General features: G+C 48.4%; 1 protein-coding gene across 1 annotated transcript in view; it reads right to left on the reverse strand.

Moving 5' to 3' along the window:
* Nucleotides 1-19,496, reverse strand: part of ALK (ALK receptor tyrosine kinase) — a 572,354-nt gene that overhangs the window by 81,434 nt on the left and 471,424 nt on the right. Inside the window, exons 6-8 of the mRNA XM_070428933.1 lie at nt 19,199-19,330; nt 11,779-11,910; nt 10,379-10,479 (exon numbers count right to left, since the gene is read on the reverse strand). Coding sequence (XP_070285034.1) covers nt 10,379-10,479; nt 11,779-11,910; nt 19,199-19,330 — 365 coding nt within the window. The remainder of the gene's footprint in view (nt 1-10,378; nt 10,480-11,778; nt 11,911-19,198; nt 19,331-19,496) is intronic.

Raw genomic sequence — 19,496 nt, forward strand, 5'->3', positions numbered from 1 at the left:
CAGCCATGCCCAGAGGCAGTGTATACTATAAACAAGCTCTCTGGGCTTTGTGTTTAAAGTAATAGAGGTTGTATGTTTGATAGAAACAATCTATAAACACTTAAAAGTTAGGACAACTACAGCATAGCATTGCCCCACATACTCCTGTTCACATCCTGTAATAACAAATGGTTATTGTGGAAAGCAAGGCAAACTGTGTCCTGTGCAAGCTGGAGTTCTCATCAACGATGCTTTCACCCCAGAAATTCTGATTTAATTGGCCTCAGGCAGGTCCTGGGCCTCAGCAGTTTTTTGAATCTCTCCAGATGACTCTAAAGTACAGCCTCAGTTGAGACCACTGGGGAGACGGGACCACTTAGTGCAGGAAGTAGCCTGGCCTTCTCAGTGAGGAGCCCATTTTCATCCTGGACTTGGAGTAAGAGGCAATTCTTAATAACTAAAAAAAATGGCTTAAAATGTGCCCACCATTGCCAAGGTATAAAAGGAGTGTTTTTCCTGTAGGGGAGGACAGGACCTTCATCAGAAGGCCTGCAGGTGGCTGCTGCATCACCTCTGGTTAAAGAATGAGAACAACCCTGAGAGTGAGAAATCCCTGGGCTGGGTGAGCAGGGCTGACCTGAGAATGCAAACGGGACCTGAACTCTCCTCCTGGACCCACAGTGGATGGCTCTCACCAGTTTCTTAATTAGAAGAACTGGAGGACTGATGTCAATTCTTGCCCAATATCCCTTATGAGTTACTTATGTCTAAATGAATAGAGCAACTATCTGTGGTTCCCAGAGCAGATCACAGGCTCCAGTCCCTCTCAAAGTCTTCCATTTTCCTAGGTTAAAGAATCCCTTTGATATCATTATGTGTAGAAACCCATGCCAGGTAGACCTGGGTCACTGTTCGGTGCCTAGAACAAAAACACTTTTGGAATTTGATCTTAATAAGACCAATTTCTATCAAGGTGGTCTATAGGATAAAATAATCACATGTTTATTGAATAACTAGAGAGCTGTGCTAGGCATTTGTATATATGCTGTCTCATTTTATATTCGCAATAAGTAGAGAGAGGTATTATCATATCCATTTTTCAGATATGGAAACTGAAGCTTCAACAGGTGAGTGCTTCACCCATGGCCACTAAGTCCATATGCTGCAGACCTGAATATCACACTGTGTTCCATGTTCTCTCTACCATATCTGTTTTGATGTATACATATGACATATTGCGGTGATATGCACTTAAATCTTTTGGGTGAACTGTGAAGGTTTTCTCGACCCTTCTTGCTTAAAGTGTGGTCTGGGGACCAGCAGTGCTGCATGACCTGGGAGCTTCTTAGAAATTCCAGCTCTCAGGCCCTACCTGCTCAATCGGTAGGTCTTTAACAAGACCTTCTCCCAGAAATGCCCTCATATTGGGGGAACTAGGGAGATAGTGGATTTTAAACCATTTATAACCACTGCCTCTGCCACACAATGAATAGTCATATATGTGAATGTGTGTGTATGTGTATATATATACATAAAACAAGAGTATTCACACAAATATGGGAAATCTTATACAAATGCTAAATAATATTTATGAGAAATAACACTCGTTGGGGCCTGTAACAGTAAAATTTTTGATCCTTCTATATGCCCTAATAGATATGTTATAAATGGCAGCTTTGGACTAATAAACTCTTTTATATGCAGACAGCAAATGAGACAAGTGGAAAGAGACAAGGCCAGGAGCACGCCCCTAGCAATTCTATCTCTGGCTCCAGCCAGCCCTTTCACCAGGCCTCTGCTCCCTCCCTCTCGGTGGGTCTGATAGACTTTCCAATTATGTGCCACCAGTGTTTGTCGCTTCATTAATTAAAGTTCTGCATGTAAAGCAGAGCTGCATTGTGGCTGGGCCTAATGCAATTATTCTCTCATGGCCCTTCCTCCCCCAGAGGCAATTACGGCAATTTTATGTCTAGAACATGCCTCGTGCTTGCTACGCATACCTTGTGGCAACTTCACAACAACCTCTTGAGCCCATAAATAAACATATCAGCATGGAATTTAGGCTGAAGTTGGACAAAAGAGAATCAAAGGTATCGGGTAATGTCCACTGTGCATGCAACCCCAAATGGAGGAAATGCTACAAGGGGGGAGGTGCTATCTTTCTGTGACTTTCTGAAGGGCTGCATGCATTTCCACAGTCGAGACAAAACCACGGATAGATTCTAGTGTGTATTTCACTTCCACAAAAGGGAACATTTCTTAACAGACAGAGATGCTCAAAGATGTGCCTGCTTGAGGCGGATGGTGGCTATTGCCTGGATATCCCCCACATGTAATGACTGGGATTGGGTTGTTGTCAGGGACCTCCAAGCTCTTGAATGGAGGTTCAAAAGCCTTCCCCACCTGAGATGCCACAGGTCTGTGTTCCTGGGTGTGAACTTGTAATTTTAAAAGTTCCTTGATTTCAACATGGCCCCTTATTAACTTCACTGAGAGGACTGACTCACTGCAAAACCTGTGTTCTTGTACACCACCTCCTAATTCACCTGGAAAAAATGAACACTAACTCTCTGGCTATAAATAGCCGAACGAAAAATCAACCCAACACAGCAAGAAGCAGGCCAGATGCGGAGTTTTGATAATGAGCAAATTAAATATGCTGGCAAATACTTGCAATTACAGAGGCTTAAGAAATGCTGGATTCCTGGCCAGGTAGGAGGCTTAAAAGACTGAGATCCGTTTGAAAACAGCATCCCATGCCTCCTTGTCTCTGAGGCATCACAGTGAAGCCAGAGAACACCCAGGCAGGGACATCCACATGCCCGCTTCGTAAAAGCACAGCAAGAGAATGTGAAGGCTTTGTATAAAAATAATAACCGTGGGATCCCTGGCTGGTGAGGTTATGGTGTTACAGCTATGTTTTTCCCTTTTGGTTTTTTTGAAATTTTTTATAATGAACGTATATTATTTTTGACAACTAGAACAAAAACAATACAATAAATTTAGGGCACACCGCCATTAAAAGCATGTTTATGAAGAATAATACTGATATAGAAAAAAGATAACATGAAGAAAGAAGACACAAAAGGCTTATGTGGTGTGATAGTGCACATAGAAGCCTTTATCCCTCACTCTGCTCAAACTTGCATTTTTTTTCCTGGAAGGAAATGTACCAATGTGGTAACAGAGGTTGCCTTTGGGGAGTAAGACTGTGGGCAATTTCAATTTTCTTCTTCATTCTTTCCTGTATTTTCCTAATGTTCTATAATAAAAATAGAGCGCTTTTGTAATCAGAAAAAAAACAATAAACACTATATTAAAAAAAAAAAGCAGCAAGGGAGGAATGGGAGGTTGTTGGAAAGTGGGAAAAGAGAGGGTGTCACCCGCCCACTTCAGGGAGGCTGGGGTCCTCGCCCTGAACTGAGGGCTTTCAAGGAAGAACAAGAGAAGGTGGAGCCTCGGGGGAGTGTTTATTATTTGACAGCTGGGGAGAGTCTGTGTTTTCAACAGGGTCCCTCGTATCTGGGCCACCTGCGTATGTTATCCCAGTCACCAGTGGGAGCCACGAGGGTCCACATTCACACGCGGGTTTTGAAGGGGATCCAAAACTCTGCCAAGCGCCCACGGGTTTTATTCACACCCAGAGCCCTGACAGTAATTTTTCATTTGTCTCATCATTTGTCTTGGGGGAATGAGGTAGGGTCATGCTGAGGACAGAGTGGGCTTTGAAATCAGAAAAAGCGGTCCTGTCGTCATATATGGGCCTCAGCTTTCATCTGTAAAATGGGGCCAATCCTACTCTCCTTATAGATTTACTGGGAGACTTTACTGAGATTATGGGAGCCCACTGCTCAGCATAGCCAATACTTTTGCTCAATGTCAGTTCCTTTCTCCTGTATTGGAAAGAACAGGCAGGGAATTCCATGTTAGAGATAACAGCTCACACACACACAATAAGGCCGGGTGAAGGAGACTGTGTTCAACATTTTAGTCCAGTGTTTTATCTTCCAGGTTCGCCAGAAAATGATCTTTCCAGTCTTATGGGAAGAAAAAGATGACATGTTCCTTTGAGTTACATTGTAATGGTGTGACCTTGGGCTACCAGCCTCCTCTGTGCCTCAGTTTCTCTGTGTGTGATGGGGTCGATGCTGTGAAGTAGCCTTGTAATCCCCTGGCTGGGAAACTATTTTCCAGACAGCCATGGGGAAGAGAGGGGACTCCAGGCCCAGGAGTGTCTGCAGACACAGACACCGGGGAGTGTTTATTATTTGACAGCTGGGGAGAATCTGTGTTGTCAACAGGGTCCCTCGTATCTGGGCCACCTGCGTATGTTATCCCAGTCACCAGTGGGAGCCACGAGGGTCCGCATTCACACGCGGGTTTTGAAGGGGATCCAAAACTCTGCCAAGCGCCCGCGGGTTTTATTCACACCCAGAGCCCCGACAGTAATTCTTCATTTGTCTCATCATGTAATGGCAGAGGTATTAATTTTGAATGGCTCAAAGATTTTAAATTAATTATGTCCAACTGCAATTACAATGGCTGTTGATTACTTTAGCCCATTAGCATGAGTCCCAGCAGTGTCAACCGCATCACAATAAGAGGTGACAGAATGCCGGGATCCAGCAGCTTCTCAGCTCCAGGTACTGAGGTGAGAACTCCCTGGGCTCAGAAACCTCAGTGGGGCCACACTTGGTGGACCCTTGAGAATCAATGAGGAGTCTCCTTGTTAGCTCTTATCCTGAACCAGGGTCATGCTCCCAACTGAGGGGCTGCCCAATTAATTAATTAATTAATTAATATTATTATTGATTACATGGCTTCGTTGGGCACATCCTCCTGGCACTAATGCTAGGCTCTGTGTAAAACGATGCTCCCGACCTGCCTGCACGGTGCTGATTGACCCAGAGGAGAAGTAAGAACGCACAAAGTCTCACTTTGTGTCTGCACTCGCTCCTTCATGCCTGAGCAAATGAAGAAGAGGGATAATAATAATCACTGAAATTCATAAAATATTGGAGGGATTATAGTTTGCACATTTTTATTTGATCCTTGCAAGTAAAACAGGTATTTTCATGCCCAGTTAGAGGCAGTGCTTGCGGTCTTATGGCTCATAGGTGGCAGAGCTGGGATTCAAACTCAGGTGACCTAAGTCAAGTTCAGTGACCTTAGAGTGTGTGCAGATCTGACTTTGGAGTTGGACAAACCTGGCTTCCATCCTGGCTCTGCCTCTCACTAGCAAGGTGACCTTGGACAAGTCCTGAAAGCTCTGTGAGCGGCAGGTTCCGCGTCAGTAAATGAGTGTAAGTCTCTCACAGGTCTGTTCCAGTAATGAGATAAGGCAAATGAAGTACTCAGCACAGTGCCAGCCACCTGAGAAGCCAGTAATAGATTAAAAATGCTCCCTATGTTGGCTTAGCAGTTATGAAGGGTCCCTACGCTCAGCCCCCTGACTAAGGGAAGGCTTTTTTCTCCTCGTGGTACGCAGAGGCAGGGTGTTTGAAGGCTCTGGTTAAGAATTTGAAATTTATTTTAATGTAATGCAGCTGAGTGACCCATAAGTAACTTGGAGACCAGGACCTACCCTTAACTTCTGTGCTGAGTCTAAAGAGATCTCCTCTGTGCTGCCTCTCTGGTCCAGGCCGGCAGCTGTCTACCCTTTTCGCCTGAGGCTGCTGACTCCTCAGAGAAAGCCTCTGAGCCGGCACCTTGGAAGTGCGGGGCTCAGGTTTGAGTCCGGGTTCTGCATGCTCGGGCATCACCGGGTCCTCAGGGAGGATTTCAGTTCTGCAGTCTTTGATGTGTGCCTAGGGCATTCTTGCAGCAGTGACGTTATTACAGGTGCATGAGATGGCTGTCGTTAGCTTCTGAAAGTGGGGTCCCAAGTCTCCTGCTCATCCAGTGGGGTTTCAGAAAAGCCGTTTAGGAAATGCCTCAGGAAGCACTGCTCCTTCCTTCTGATGTGGAGGCATATTTTTAGGCCCCAGCCCAAGGCTCTCTGAGATGACCGTCCCATCGCTGGGGTGAGTGGCTGCCAGAGTTAAGACCTGGAGTCTCATACCAGCATCAGCTCAGGGACTCATGGGGTGGGGGTGGGGCAGCCAAACATGCTATCTATGGGCTCAATTAGGGGGGTGGGGGGCATGAGGTCACACAGAGAGAGGTACTGGTGCAGGAGCTCCCCATCTGGGCTTCTGAAACTAGGGGCACGTGACCTGCTCTGGTTACTTCCCAGGCTCCCTCCCTGCCTTGGTGACTTCATCTAGTCTTCCTCTCCATTCTCTCTTGTCCCCTCATTTACTGCTGCAGCCCCATTGGTAGGGGATTCCCTGGGAAAGGGGAGATGCTCTTGTGTCCTAAGGATGCGTGGCTGCCCTGCTGGCCAGCTGTGCACAGTCGCAGGCAGGCTCCTTCCACAGGGGCTCCTCTGTGAGGCTGCAAGCAGCGTGTACGGATGCCAGAGGGCAGTCCAGGTGCCAGCCTCCTCTGGGCCACATCTGCTGGCTTTAGTGACATGAGGGGAGGCCTCCTTCCTGGCAGGCCAGGTAGTTCATGCTGCCATGGAGGAGCCCACTGGTCACCTCCTGCCCTGAGTGGCTAATTAAAGCTACCCCTTCTACCACCATAGGACTGACATCAGGGGCAGAAAGGAGGCCCGGCCATGTCCCAGGATCCCGTGTGTGTGTGTGTGTGTGTGTGTGTGGTCTATGTGTACACCCATGTGTGTGAAGAGAGGACAAGGATGGCTGCCACTCTGGGAGGGTCAGACAACCAGCAGCTGGGAACTGCCCTGCCCTAGGGTCTCCCCCCAGTTGCATGGGCCTCATCCCATACTTCCTGGGTCCTTCCATTCCTGCAGTTCATAGGAGGAAAACTGCTCCATGTTTTTTTGGGAAAAAGAATGAAGGAAACCCAATTCCCCCTCCCACCCCAGACGTTGTTCTGTCCTGAGAACACGATTTAAAATATTCCAGTCACAGGCAGGCTATTCAAATAAAATAGAATCTCAAGCCACACGGGGCTTGTTGAGACATTCAGGCTTCCAGGATGTGTGAAAGGCAGGGGGCGGGGCGAGACAGCCCTGCCACTCTCCGGGCCTCTTTATTCCTGGCAGCTGCGATGCTAGACACATCCGAGTGTGTCTTCCAGCCAAGGGGACACAAGCAGGTCTGAGAGCAAGCGACACATAACAGCCACTGCAAGGCTCCCCTCCCCGGTGGCAACTTTAATTATTTGAACTGGAGTTCAGCAAAATAAAAAGAAAAAGAAAAGAAAATCTGAATATATTGTAAGTGACTCCCCAGTTTCCCACAGAGAATAGCTGTTGGGGAATAGCGGGGACAAGAACCCCACAAAGCTCTCATTTGTGGCTGGGCCAGGCAGAGGCCTTTAAATATTCATGCCCCGTATGCAACTGTGCAGAGTGGTGGAGGAGGCAGGGCCTGCACCACGGCCAGCACAGCGAGAGGCAGCGGCTGGAGGCGCCTGGAGGAGCCCAGAGCTGGCATGCTTCGGGAATGCCCTGGAAGGTGGCTGGTACCACAAAGGCACACCCTGGCTATGTCTCCATCATCGGTGGGCACCTGACCTGGCTCCCTGTGGGCTCTGATGGATGCTCTCCCAGCGCCTCTGTCCCCTACCTTGTCATTTCTAATTCCTTCTCTCACTTATCCTTCTGAAAGGCAAATTACATGGCACAATCTGGAGCCACAGGCACTGGAGGAAAACTCTCAGCATGGGCTCAGAATAAATTTCAGTCACGATTGGCAAGAACACTTTGGCCAAGTACTCTCAAGTTTCAGTTTGCATCCACATCATGGAGGTGGGGCTTGAAAATGCAGAGTCTGGCTCTGCTCAGGGATGCCGTTCAGGGAGCCCAGGATGGCGTCCAAGAATCTGCATTTACTACATGTTACCAGTGACTGCAACTGGAGAAACACGTATTTAGATTTTCATGGAAATGCATTGGTGACACTGGTTCCCCTATGGAATCCATTGAGGATTGTGGGGTTTCTTGAGAAAGCACTTTGTGATATTCTGCAAGTACTTCAACTCCCTGGAGGTCCCACGGACCTGCCTGCTCTGGGCTTGGAGAAGACGCTTGGTGGTGGATATCAGCCCTGGCGCCCATCTTGGCTAGCTGCCAGCCCCTTGGACCTGACTCTCATTGGAGACCATCCATGACTCTCTCTGGCACCCACCCTCCTGCACTCGGGCCCCACAGCCAACAGAGGCCCCTGTAGGTCTGCAGGGTTAAGCTCACACAGCCTCACACAGCAACGCAACATCCGTTTCCTGTAACTAACGTTCAGCAGACCCAGGAGAAGAACATCAAGTTCCTGCCTCTGCATTTAGGATTTGGATAAAATAAATGGCAAGGCTTACGACCCTGGAAATGCATATTTCTATTTTGGTTATTTATTTTTCTGATGAAAACACTTCCCCAGCACTGGGGACTCAAAGACCCGTCAGTCCTGGATGAATGTCTGAGAGCCTGAGTGGGAAACGACTGTGAGCTGAGGGACGGCTCGCTGCCTCCCCTCATTACTCCTGCTGAGCCACCTGCTGGAACAGGGCTGGAAACAGCAGAAACAGCCCCGAGCGAAGGTGGCCGGAGGAAAAATAAAACAGGCTAGTAAAACAAGAACACACATTTAAGCTATTGATCAACCCAAAGGTTATTAGAGAAATGATGGAGTGTTAAGAAAATATCATTTTCACCTCGACATTTCTTTTTCTAAAATCAGGCTCTATTAAATCCAGAGAAGAGTAAATTTAAAGATCGAATGCTTTTAAGGATCCCCTCACCTCCCAGGTGGGCCACTGTCTCTCCGAATTTAGATTTCCTCCTAAGAAGCCTTCCTTTCCAGGCGCCTGCTCTGAGGCACCTGAGAAATATCAGCGATGATGATGACTGTGTAATTCCACCATCTGCATCAGAAAGCGTGGCTTCTCAAATACAATTGAATGTAATGAATCTATTTATTTGTGCCCTGACTTCTTCCAAAAAGGATTTAAGGTAGCTCACAGAGATACGTAGAAAATCTAGTCAGATACCATAAACTAGAAGAGGGTGAGAAAGATGGGGCAGATGTTGTTATAAACTGGGACCAAGGGTGAGGCTGCTACAAACAACACATCAGGGAACCCTGTTTGTTCACCAAGAGGGGAGCCTCAGATTTAATTTGCCCTTTCTTCTGATTAAAAAAGTTCATTCGTATGTCTTTTCCATTCTCATTTGATTTATGTCTGTGAAGTTTTAGTTCACAAAAAGCCTGGAAGGCTTGCATTTGCCTGCACCCCATGGCAGGGAAGCTGTGGGTCAGAGCGGCAGCTCCCTGAGGTTCTACCAGCCAGCAGGGAGGAAGCGAAGCTCTCAGTTTCACAAAGTCCACAGCTTGAAGGGAAACAAATTAGCCAGCGGGCAACTAGCTATTCCTGAAACAAGCCAGCAAGGAATTTCTCCTATAAGTTTCCAGAAAGAAAGGATCCACCATAGGCTTTCCACTGTGTGCAAAGAAGCGCAGTCAGGGCCCCACCTTCCCAGAGCCCGGAGCGGAGAGTCTGATTTTTGGCTCGAGTCCCCTTTCTCCTCCCCCAACCTTCTGTCGTGTGTTTATACAGGGTACTGGGCACTGTTGGCTAACTCTTGTCATGCTTAATTTGTGCCAGATGCTATGCTAGCCCTTGGCACACATTAACTATTTAATTCTCACCTCCTTGGGGTAGGCACTCTTATTGTCTCCACCTTCCAGATGAAAAAACTGAGGCCCCGAGAGATTATTAACTGCCCCCATAAATAGTACAACCAATCAGGGGTGGAACTTGACTGGGACCGTGTTCTAAGCACATTTCTTGGGCCTTAGAGAATATGACCTTATGCTAAGAAACATGGCACCACTCCCCCCATCCTCACCCTGAGAGGTAACAGCTAGAAGAACCGTTTGGGTAAGTGACTCTCGAGGTACCGCACTGAATGCCATTGCTGTCTTAGTGAAATCTATGTAAATCAAATTTCTGATGCTCTATAACATTTGACATGGATAACAAGAGATTGCTATTTTTAAAAAGGATTCTGTAGAAAGTCTTTTGTAAATCACCGCTACCCTCCCCTGTGATGCTTGGAAGAGTTTTCTGGGTTTGCTTAAACCAAGATCCCACTGCGAAAGCTCAGTGCTTCTGAGGATGGTGTTTAAGGTGAGGGTCTCTGCAGATGGGACTTTACCACGCTGGTGGGCTCTGTCTGCCTGGAAGATGGCGCAAGTGGCCCTACTGCCCTCCCTCCAGGAGAACAAGCATCCTGACCTCAGGTCACTTTGCTCACTGTTTGGGTTCATCTGGAAGTGCAGAGGGGAGAGTGGGAGGAGAAGCCGGAGAACAGAGGAACATCGAGACTTGCCTCGCACGGAGAGTTCTTCATCGGTGCGGGAAACGTGGAGCTGGTCACGGTAGCACTCGCAGAAGTGGGGACCTCAGTGGTGTTGAGCAACAGGGCGTGGCCTGGGCAGAGAGGAAAAGAGTCAAAGCTGCACCATCATCACGCACTGAAGGGCCCGGGGGTGCAGGATTCATGGGAACATCTCCTCCAGCCTCTTTGAGGCTGTGGCTTTCTGCTGCCTCCAATGGATAAGACAGCCTGCTTGTCACTGTCACAGAACTTGGCTTGCAAAGGTCTTCATTCCAAAGGGCCAGTGATGTCCTAGCATCACATAGCTGAGCTTCTGCATCCCTGCTCTCTTAGGGTCACCAGCTTTAGCCCAGAGGCCAGGAGCAGCTTGAAGTGCCCTGGACCACCTGCTCCCAGCCCCATCGCTCCCCATTTCCAGTCATGCCCATGCTTTGCCCAGCAATGGTCTCTATTACCTTCATTCTCTTCTTCCCCTCCTGGAGTCCAGGCCACCCAGTGTCACATGCCTGACCAAGATTCATTTCTTGTTCCTAAACACTAATCTGCCCGAGAACCTGGAAGAATAGGAGCTCCAGCCCCACATGCCGGTGGGAGAAGCGTCAGTAAACCACCAGGACTGCAGAGCACTTTGTAGGTGGTCAGTGCTATGGACACAGGTGCCAGCGTGAGCCCACAACTTCTTAGGCACCCCACAGAACCCCAGGCAGGACTTTAGTCATTCATTTCTACTTTTCTCTGTCTCTTAACGAAATTCATTAATGAGTTACTACCAAGTTACAATTCAGGTGGGTCCAGAACAGAGTAACCAGGATGGGCCAGAAATCCTCGAAAGCATGCTGCCCACCCTTGAGGAAGGATCGAGTTGATGGGCTTATGTGACTGGGGAGAGGAAGGCCCTCATTCGGTGTGTGGGCCACACCAGTTGTCTTTCAATATCTGAAGGGCTGCCTGTGTGGGAAAGGCTGTGGTTTCGTTCTGTGGGGGACAGAGACCATGATCGATGAGTAGAATATACAGTCATAAAGAGGGCTACACTTTTCCTTACCTCTCAATGAGTAATGGGCCTGCCACACAGTAGGTCTCAACAAATACTTGTCGAATGAATGGATTATTATTACTGTTGCTGTTATTTTTATATTTCAGCTAACCCTTCGCCAAGGTTCCCATTTTAAGGAACAAAAGGTGGCATCTACCTGGGCCTAATTTAGTCATTCTAAAGCCCAGGGAAGTGTTTAGAGGACACTGTGTGGAGCACCCCAGGGCAAGCTCAGGACAGCCACCCACCCAGGCTTGCCCTGTAGGGTGGGGCAAGGTCCAGCTGCCCTGGGCGGTGCCCTAAGTCTCTCATCTGGCTGGGTGGGCACCAGGGGGAAGGAGAGGAGTGGCAGTACCTTGGCGGTCCTGGAACCGGGCCTCCTTTAGGGTCTTGACCTGCCACTGGGGTGCGTGGGGTGAGAGTGTTCCTTGAGACCAGCCACAGAAGCCATCCTCGAAACTGCAGTAGAAACCAGTAGGGAGCTTACCTATGGGAGGAGCACAGGGACAGTCATTTCCTGGAAGGCTGAATGCAAACGATGCCAAAGTCAAGAATAATTAGCCAGGGCGACCACATTGTCCTCACTAATAACAGCCCCCTCGATGGCTAATGTTACTGATCATGATGAGGAGAGGCCCCAATCCCCAACTTGTACAGGTGCTGGTTTACGATTTTCTAATCTTCAGAAAAAAACTGGTAATAATAACTCCACAGCAATGGGTATTGTTAATCCAGTTTTAGATATGACAAAGCAGAGGCTCACAGATGTTAAGCAACCTGACCAAGGTGACCTAGCCAGCAGGTAATCCAGCTTGAAGCTAGCTCTTCTATTTCTAAACTTACACGGACCCACAAAGAATGTGACCCAGGGAGAGGCCCACGTGTGCTCACTGGACTACACTCCTATAGCTCAGCCCAGCGGCAAGAACCTAACAGCAGCAGTGGCAGTGTTGGCCTGGAATTGGTTTGGGTTCCTCAAATCACCTCTGTGTGCAGAGACACACTGCTCAGAACTTCCTTTTTGCTCCCATTTCCCAGCCCCTTTGCAGTGAAGTGAAGCCACCTGAGCAGTTCTGGCCAATGAAATGTGAGCGGAAGGGATGTGTGTCTCTTCTGGATGGAGCCTGCGGAAAGCTCTGTGCAATTCTTCAGGCCCCTTTCCCCTGCTGAGGGGCCAAGGAGACTTCCTGTTCTTGGGGATGCTGCTGTATGATGTGGAGCCTGTGTCCCAGAGAGACCCTGTGGAGCAGAGCCCCTCTCCCAACCCTCAGTGGATAGGGCCTGTGTCAAGTTAAGCTCCTGAAATGCGGGATGGTTTATTACTGCAGCAGAACCTGGCCTATCCTGACCAAGCAATCCTAGTTACTGGAGCCTCTTTACAGCATCTGTTGGCTCAGCATAAATAGCCCCATTAACCTTTTCTCTGCATCAGACTGACCTCAGGTCCCACTGAAGAGGCCACAGTCAGCTTCATAGACCATATATTTCGCCGCTGCCCACAGAGGGAGGAGGGCAGGGGAGAGGGTTAGAGAGAGCTTATGCTCTACAGCTGACTGGGAGAATGGCTGCAGGGAAGGCGCTCAGCCCCGAGTGGGCATTGCAGGCTGTGGTGACAGCGCCCAGCAGTCCCTGGCCCGGCTACGTCCTGAGCAAGAGAGACCGGACCCACCGCGCTGTCCTTCCTCTGTCTCGCCTTCCTGGCAGTGGCAGGCTAACACAGAGGCCCTGATGCACCTGGCTGTGACAGCACCTTCGTGAATTATCGCTCATTTCCCCCGATTCTCTGTGCATTTCACACGGAGGCAGCATTATAAATTAAAACAGGCTGGCACAACTTGGACATCTCTTCCCATTTATACCCCCCTGAAGAAGTCGTTTCCCCAAGCCCTGCATGTTCCTCTGATTAAAAATCCAACAGCTAAGGAGACCTTTCTGTTTTATTTTTTATGCCCCCCTCAAGGGATCCCACAGCCACTTCTTTTGCAAAAACTAACTGGTGACCTTCCGGGGAGTGTCCTTTACAAGCGTGTTTGACCGGGCACTACAATGGAGGATGCTCGCAGGTGATGGGCTCCCGTTAGGAGGAGGAGGCAGGGCTGAGCTGGGGCCTGCAGGGCACATCACCCTCGCCTCCCCCTTTCAGGAGGGGAGGGGGAGATCTTGATTCGTGGGTGCTGATACCTCAACAGCCTTGGAGTGGGACACCTGCGCTCTAGCCTCGCCTCTCTGTTGCCTACTGTGCGACCTCAGGCAAGCACTTCCTTCCTCAGCCCCAGCTCCCTCCTCTGTGAAATGGGGTAATAGTAGTGTCTATGTCAGTGATGGCGAACCTTTTGAGCTCGGCGTGTCAGCATTTTGAAAAACCCTAACTTAACTCTGCTGCCGTGTCACATATAGAAATTGTTTGATATTTGCAACCATAGTAAAACAGACTTGTATTTTTGATATTTGTTTTATATATTTAAATGCCATTTAACAAAGAAAAATCAACCAAAAAAACGAGTTCGCGTGTCACCTCTGACATGCGTGTCATAGGTTCGCCATCACTGGTCTATGTCATAGGGCTGTTTTGAGGACAAAATGAAAGAGAGAGTATGGAGACATTTTATAAACAGACAGGGTTGAGCAAATACACAGAACTGGCGGCATTATTCATCATCCTTCTCCCCTGGGCAGGGGAGCTCGCCAGCGGGTGCGCTACAACAGCCCAGCTACCCGGAGGCAGAGACAGTCCCTCAGCTGCCTCTCTGGAGACGCCTGTGCCTTCCAGCTTGGCACAGGATCCAGGGCGAGCTGGGACTGGAAGCCCCTTTCTTTTCAGGAGGTCGGCAAAATCGGTCACTGGACAATTTATGTGATAACTAAGACCTCGAAGAGTGGGTGGGGAGGCGATGAGAGGGTGTCCACTACTGCAAGCACCTGGGGCTGTGTGTTCAGCAAAAAGCCACTCCTAAGGAAGCTGGTGGGCGTGGGCATCAGAGCAGAGGCCCTTGGTGGGTTAGGCCGGGTTTGGGAAATTGCCACTAAGGCCAATTGCTGAGCACAACGTTGGCACACAGGGTTGGTCTAATGTCAACTCCTCCTCTGATCATCCCTTTCTCCTCTCTTCCACCCCAGGCACCCGAGCAGGGCTTGGCACACTGTAGGATCGCCATCCTTAGCTGCTGATGAAATGGGAGTGAGTTCAGTCCTCTACACCCTGTCACTCAAAATGTGGTCCAGGGACCAGCCGCACCCGCATCACCTGTGAAAGTGTGAGAAGTGTGGACTCTCAGGTCCCCCACGCCAACCCCATCCCCAGAATTGGAATCTGTATTTTTAACATTCCTAACGTCTGAGCAGCACTGCCGTACCCCACCCTCTCCTTGGGCTGCAGCCAGATATTTCATTGGCCGGATGGCAAGTCGGGCTGTGTGTGGGTCAATCAATCCCACAACATTGGCAATTATGACACCTGATTCCACTCTAAGAGAGACAGATTTGTGGAGTCACAGAGATGTGACCTCAGCAACAGCTGCAGGAAACTGCCAAGTACAAACTCTAGGCCAAATGACACCACTTCTTCTCCTTCCTGTGTGACAACTTGGTTAACATTTTTGATAAATATGTGTTATACATTTCCTTGAAAATATAGAGTCATGGGGGAAAATGTTAGAAGAAATACATCAAAATATTATGGTTATCTCTGAATGTCTGAGAGGGAGGATTATGGGTGATAGTAATTTTCTTCTGTGTACTTCTCTAGATTTTTCAAATATTTTACAACCAACATGTTTTATTTTACAATAAAGAAACATAAAAAAACCTGTTTTGCCTGACAGGAAAAGTATCCCCACTAAATAGATGAGATTATTAAGTACATGGAGGGGAAGTGAGCTGCTTGCAAATATCTGGTGAGTCAATGACCCATCCAGGGGATGAAGCGAGAACACCTTATCCTTTTCTGGGGAGCCACATGCCATGAGGGCCACTGCTGGACACCCAGGGGCCCTTGAAGACACCCTTCGATGGGTGATAGTGTCCTGGGTGTCTCACTTGAATCAGTAACATTTAATTGGAATGAGGGAAGAAGGATGGGTTTGGAGGACCAGGTGTGGACGGACAGGTTGGTGATTAGATGGAGAAGGGCAAGGGCAATGCTGCCACCTCCATTTCAGGTCCCTACTTATCTCAGGCAGAGCTATTGCTTGGGGTTGAGTCTGAGAATGGAGTGAAACCCCAGTAGGTGTGGGGAATTCCTTCTGGGGAGAGAGTGGAGTGAGGCTGAATTGATCGGATACAGTCTACTTTTCCCTTCAAATTCCAACCATGGCCAAGCTTGGTTGACTACCCTGGACCAAGATTGGCGACCCTTGTGGGGGTTCCTTAGAAGATCTGGACATCCCCAACAGGTGAGCTCCTGCTCAGAGAAAGCATTCTAATAGGTTCCAGACTACCTGGGAAGGACCAGGTGAGGTCAAGAGCATTGGACATCAACACATACCACATCAATAGGCATCATGTTCCAACTCACATTACAGATGAGGAAATTGAGGCCCAGAGGTGGGGATGAGTGATCTTACCCCCACCCCACTCCCTAACCTTTTCCTGGTCCCTTCCTCCTGGGTAGAAATATAGCTAGGGTTGTGCTCGGCAGAACCAGCTGCTAGAAACTCACAGAACAAGAGTCTGGCTTGTAGTGGTTCAGAGTGTGGGCTTTGAAGTCAGACTGAGTCTGAATCACTGCTCAGCCATTGGCTAAGAGTTTGACCATGGACTTCAGGTTCCTCATCTCTAAGATGGGTATAATGGCATCACATAGGATTGCTGTCAGGGTGAAATAAGTTAATACATGCAAAGTGTTTGGAGCAGCTCCCAGTACATAGTAAATGCTCAATAAATGTTAGCCAATATTATTACTACTGTTGCTGTCTTCGCGGGCATGGTTTCCAGAATCAACATCAGTCAATGTGATAGGGAAGACAGCAAATATCCCACAGAGAATGGGGCACACAAACAAGGAGAAGGATATTGGCTAGTAGTACTGTAAAGATCAGAGTGGCAAAAAGATCGAAATAACTCTCCTTCTGAATTGAACTTCTCTTCCTAGCAACCGATTTCTGTAGCAAAGACCTTGGTGGGGGTACTCTCCAGTGTGGAGCTGTCATTCCGACAGCTGGTCAGAGCAGCTGCTCAAGTGCGGCTGAAAAGGCCACAGGGCCCCAGGTGCCTGCCCTCGGGCCCGCAGCGAGGCTGCCCTCCAGCTTGGAGTTGGTCCTGGAAACTTGTTAATGGCAAGTCCCTGAATGGTGGGAAAATGCCCCGAGCTTGCAGTAATGGCCAGATCCCGCAGGCTCAATGCTCTAATCATGGCTCTGTTCCTGACGTGCTGTGTGACCCGAACAAATCAATTACCTTCTCTGTGGTTTCATTTTCCCAATTGTAAATCAGGGCATGCCTTGCCTGACCTGTGTCCCTGCTGGGAAGTGGGCATCAAGAAACTTAAAAAAAAAAAGGCAAAAGCAAAATCACACAGCTCAGAGGCACTGCTGGAAATACTGCAGAGACCAATAACTAGAGACACACAGAGGCCTCAGCCTGGGCAGCGTGGTGGCTAGGTTCATTCGGGCCACATGCAGAGTGAAAGTCTGCGAGACAGGCCAGGAGCCAGACAGTGTGGGCAGACAAGGCGCCTACCTGCAACCCCTTACTGAGTTGATCTGAACAACCACAATTCCGCCATTATTGGAAAACTTCCCTCAAAAGTTTTGCATAAAAGGTAGTTTTTAAGTTGAAAAATGGATTTCTTTATTGCTTCATTTATAAGAGAATAAACAAAACCATTTTTTTTCCCCCAAGGGAAAGTCTGTCCTCCAGATGACCTGGGAAACACTTAACTTTTTAAAGCTATTTTGCAGGCCAGTGTCACGGGGCTGGTGTCTAGGAGGTGAGCATTGGCCGCTGTGTCTGGGCCCCACAGCACCCGGGCACGCACCTGCTGCCTGCTTCCCGACCCTGTTCTGTTGTTTCCCCTCCTGCCCCATGTTGGAGTTTCAGGATTGAGGACAGGTGCTGTGTTTTCATCTCTGCTCCAGGATCTAGCATATTTTCTAGCTCATATTATGTGTGTACTGTGTTTTCGGTTTCCCTGGGGAAAATGTAAAAACCTCTAGTGTTTACTCCTAGCCAAATAGCTACTGAGGACACTGAAGTGGAGTGAGCACTGGGCTGGGAGTCTAATGCTGCTACTAACTACCAATGAGACCACAGCAACTTGTTTTCCTCTATGGAGCCCAAGTTTTCCAATTCATTTATTCATTTTAATGAACAAAGTGTCAGTTGTGCCAGGAATCACTTGAAATATTGGTACAGGGAAGAGTACCAAACCCCATCTGCCCACAGAGAGGGAGAGAAACATGGAAACCACCCTCATGAAATGTAATGGATATGCACCCACTAAAATGGCTAAAACAGAAAGGCAGATAATAATAAAAGTTGGCAAGGATGTGGAGACATTAGAACTGTTATACATTACTGGTGGGAATGTAAGATGGTGCAGCACTTTGAAAACAGTTTGGCAGTTCCTCGAACTGTTAAATATAGGGTTATCATACGACCCAGCAATTCTATTCCTAGGCATATACCCAAGAGAAATAAAAACATCTGTCTACACAAAAACCTGTACATAAATATCCACAACAACATTATTCATAATAGCTCCAAAGTGGAAACAACCCAAGTGCCCGTCAACTGAAGAAAGGCTAAACAAAATGTGGTTATCTGTACAATGAAATATTATTTGGCAATAAAGGTACACAAAAGACTGATACACACTGAAACATGGAAATATTGTGCTAAGTGAAGAAATTAATCACAAAAGACCACATATTGTATGGTTCTATTTACATGAAGTGCCCAGAACAGGCAAATCTATATAAACAGAAGGTAGATTATGGTTGCTTATGGTTAGTGGAGGGGGCATAGTTGGAGCAAAGTAGGGAAATATTTCTAGGCGTTTCTTTGTGGAGTGATAAAAAATGTTCTAAAACTAGTAGTGATGGTTGCACAACTGTGACTATGCTAAAATGCACTGGCTTGCATACTTTAAGAGAGCGGGTTGTATGGTATATGAACTACACCTAAAAAAAAAGGCTGTTAAAAAAGAATGGACGCTATGGTGGGTGGAAGATACACCGAGTTGGGACAGGAGGTCCAGAGAAAGAAGAACCAGCTATCCTGTGGGGGTGGTCAGAGGAGGTTTCCCAGAAGAACCAACTCCTGAGGGGTGTCTTGAAGGAGCAGATGGGACTTGAGAATGGACAGGGCATTCTGGGCAAGGGATACCACACACAAAGCCACGGAGGTTTGAGGGAGCTGAGAAGCAGTCTGATATGGTCGGACCTGGGGTACACGGGAGCCTGGGAGGATGAGAGAGGTGGTGGGTGATGAAAGATGAGGATTGAAAATTGAGGGAAGCCCGGGCTACCAAAGTCATGTTACAGAGCTGGGCATTCGTCCGCACATGTCCTCTGTGCACGAGGATATTGAGGGCATAACTTATAAGATCTTGTTTGGTTCTTAACTTTCATGCTGTTTCTGGACCACATTGTTATCACTCCACAGATCTTAGCTCTGTCTCTTGAAGACTGTGTAGCTTTTGAAAGTTGCCACTGAGATGAGACACAAATGGCACTGGACATAGAAAGACTATCCAAGTTGGAATGCATGGGTGATGGGGCAGGAGAGGGAGGTGAGCGTGGCTGGGGTGGGGTGGGTAGGGCAGCTCATCTACTCACTGCAGAGCTGGTCCTCATCTTCTCCCTGGGCGCAGTCCCGGTGGAAGTCGCAGGCCTGGCCGAGCTGGAGGACTGTCCCATTCCAGCAAGTGAAGGAACTCTGCAAGGCCATCTTGGAGCCCGGGGATGTCCCTGGAGAGCACACAGAGACACAGGCCAGGTCAGTGTGGGTGGCCTGGCTGCTCAGATCCCAGTGGCCTGAGACATCGAGTCTCAATCTGGCCACACCCAGGGGCAGCCCCAGGAGGCTGAGAGGAAGTCAAAGCTCTAACAGCCCCACAACCCCCTGGGGATCTCA

This window comes from Myotis yumanensis, unplaced genomic scaffold (genome assembly GCF_028538775.1).
Source record: "Myotis yumanensis isolate MYYU_CA2020_CCGP unplaced genomic scaffold, mMyoYum1.0.hap1 SCAF_11, whole genome shotgun sequence".
NCBI lineage: Eukaryota > Metazoa > Chordata > Mammalia > Chiroptera > Vespertilionidae > Myotis > Myotis yumanensis.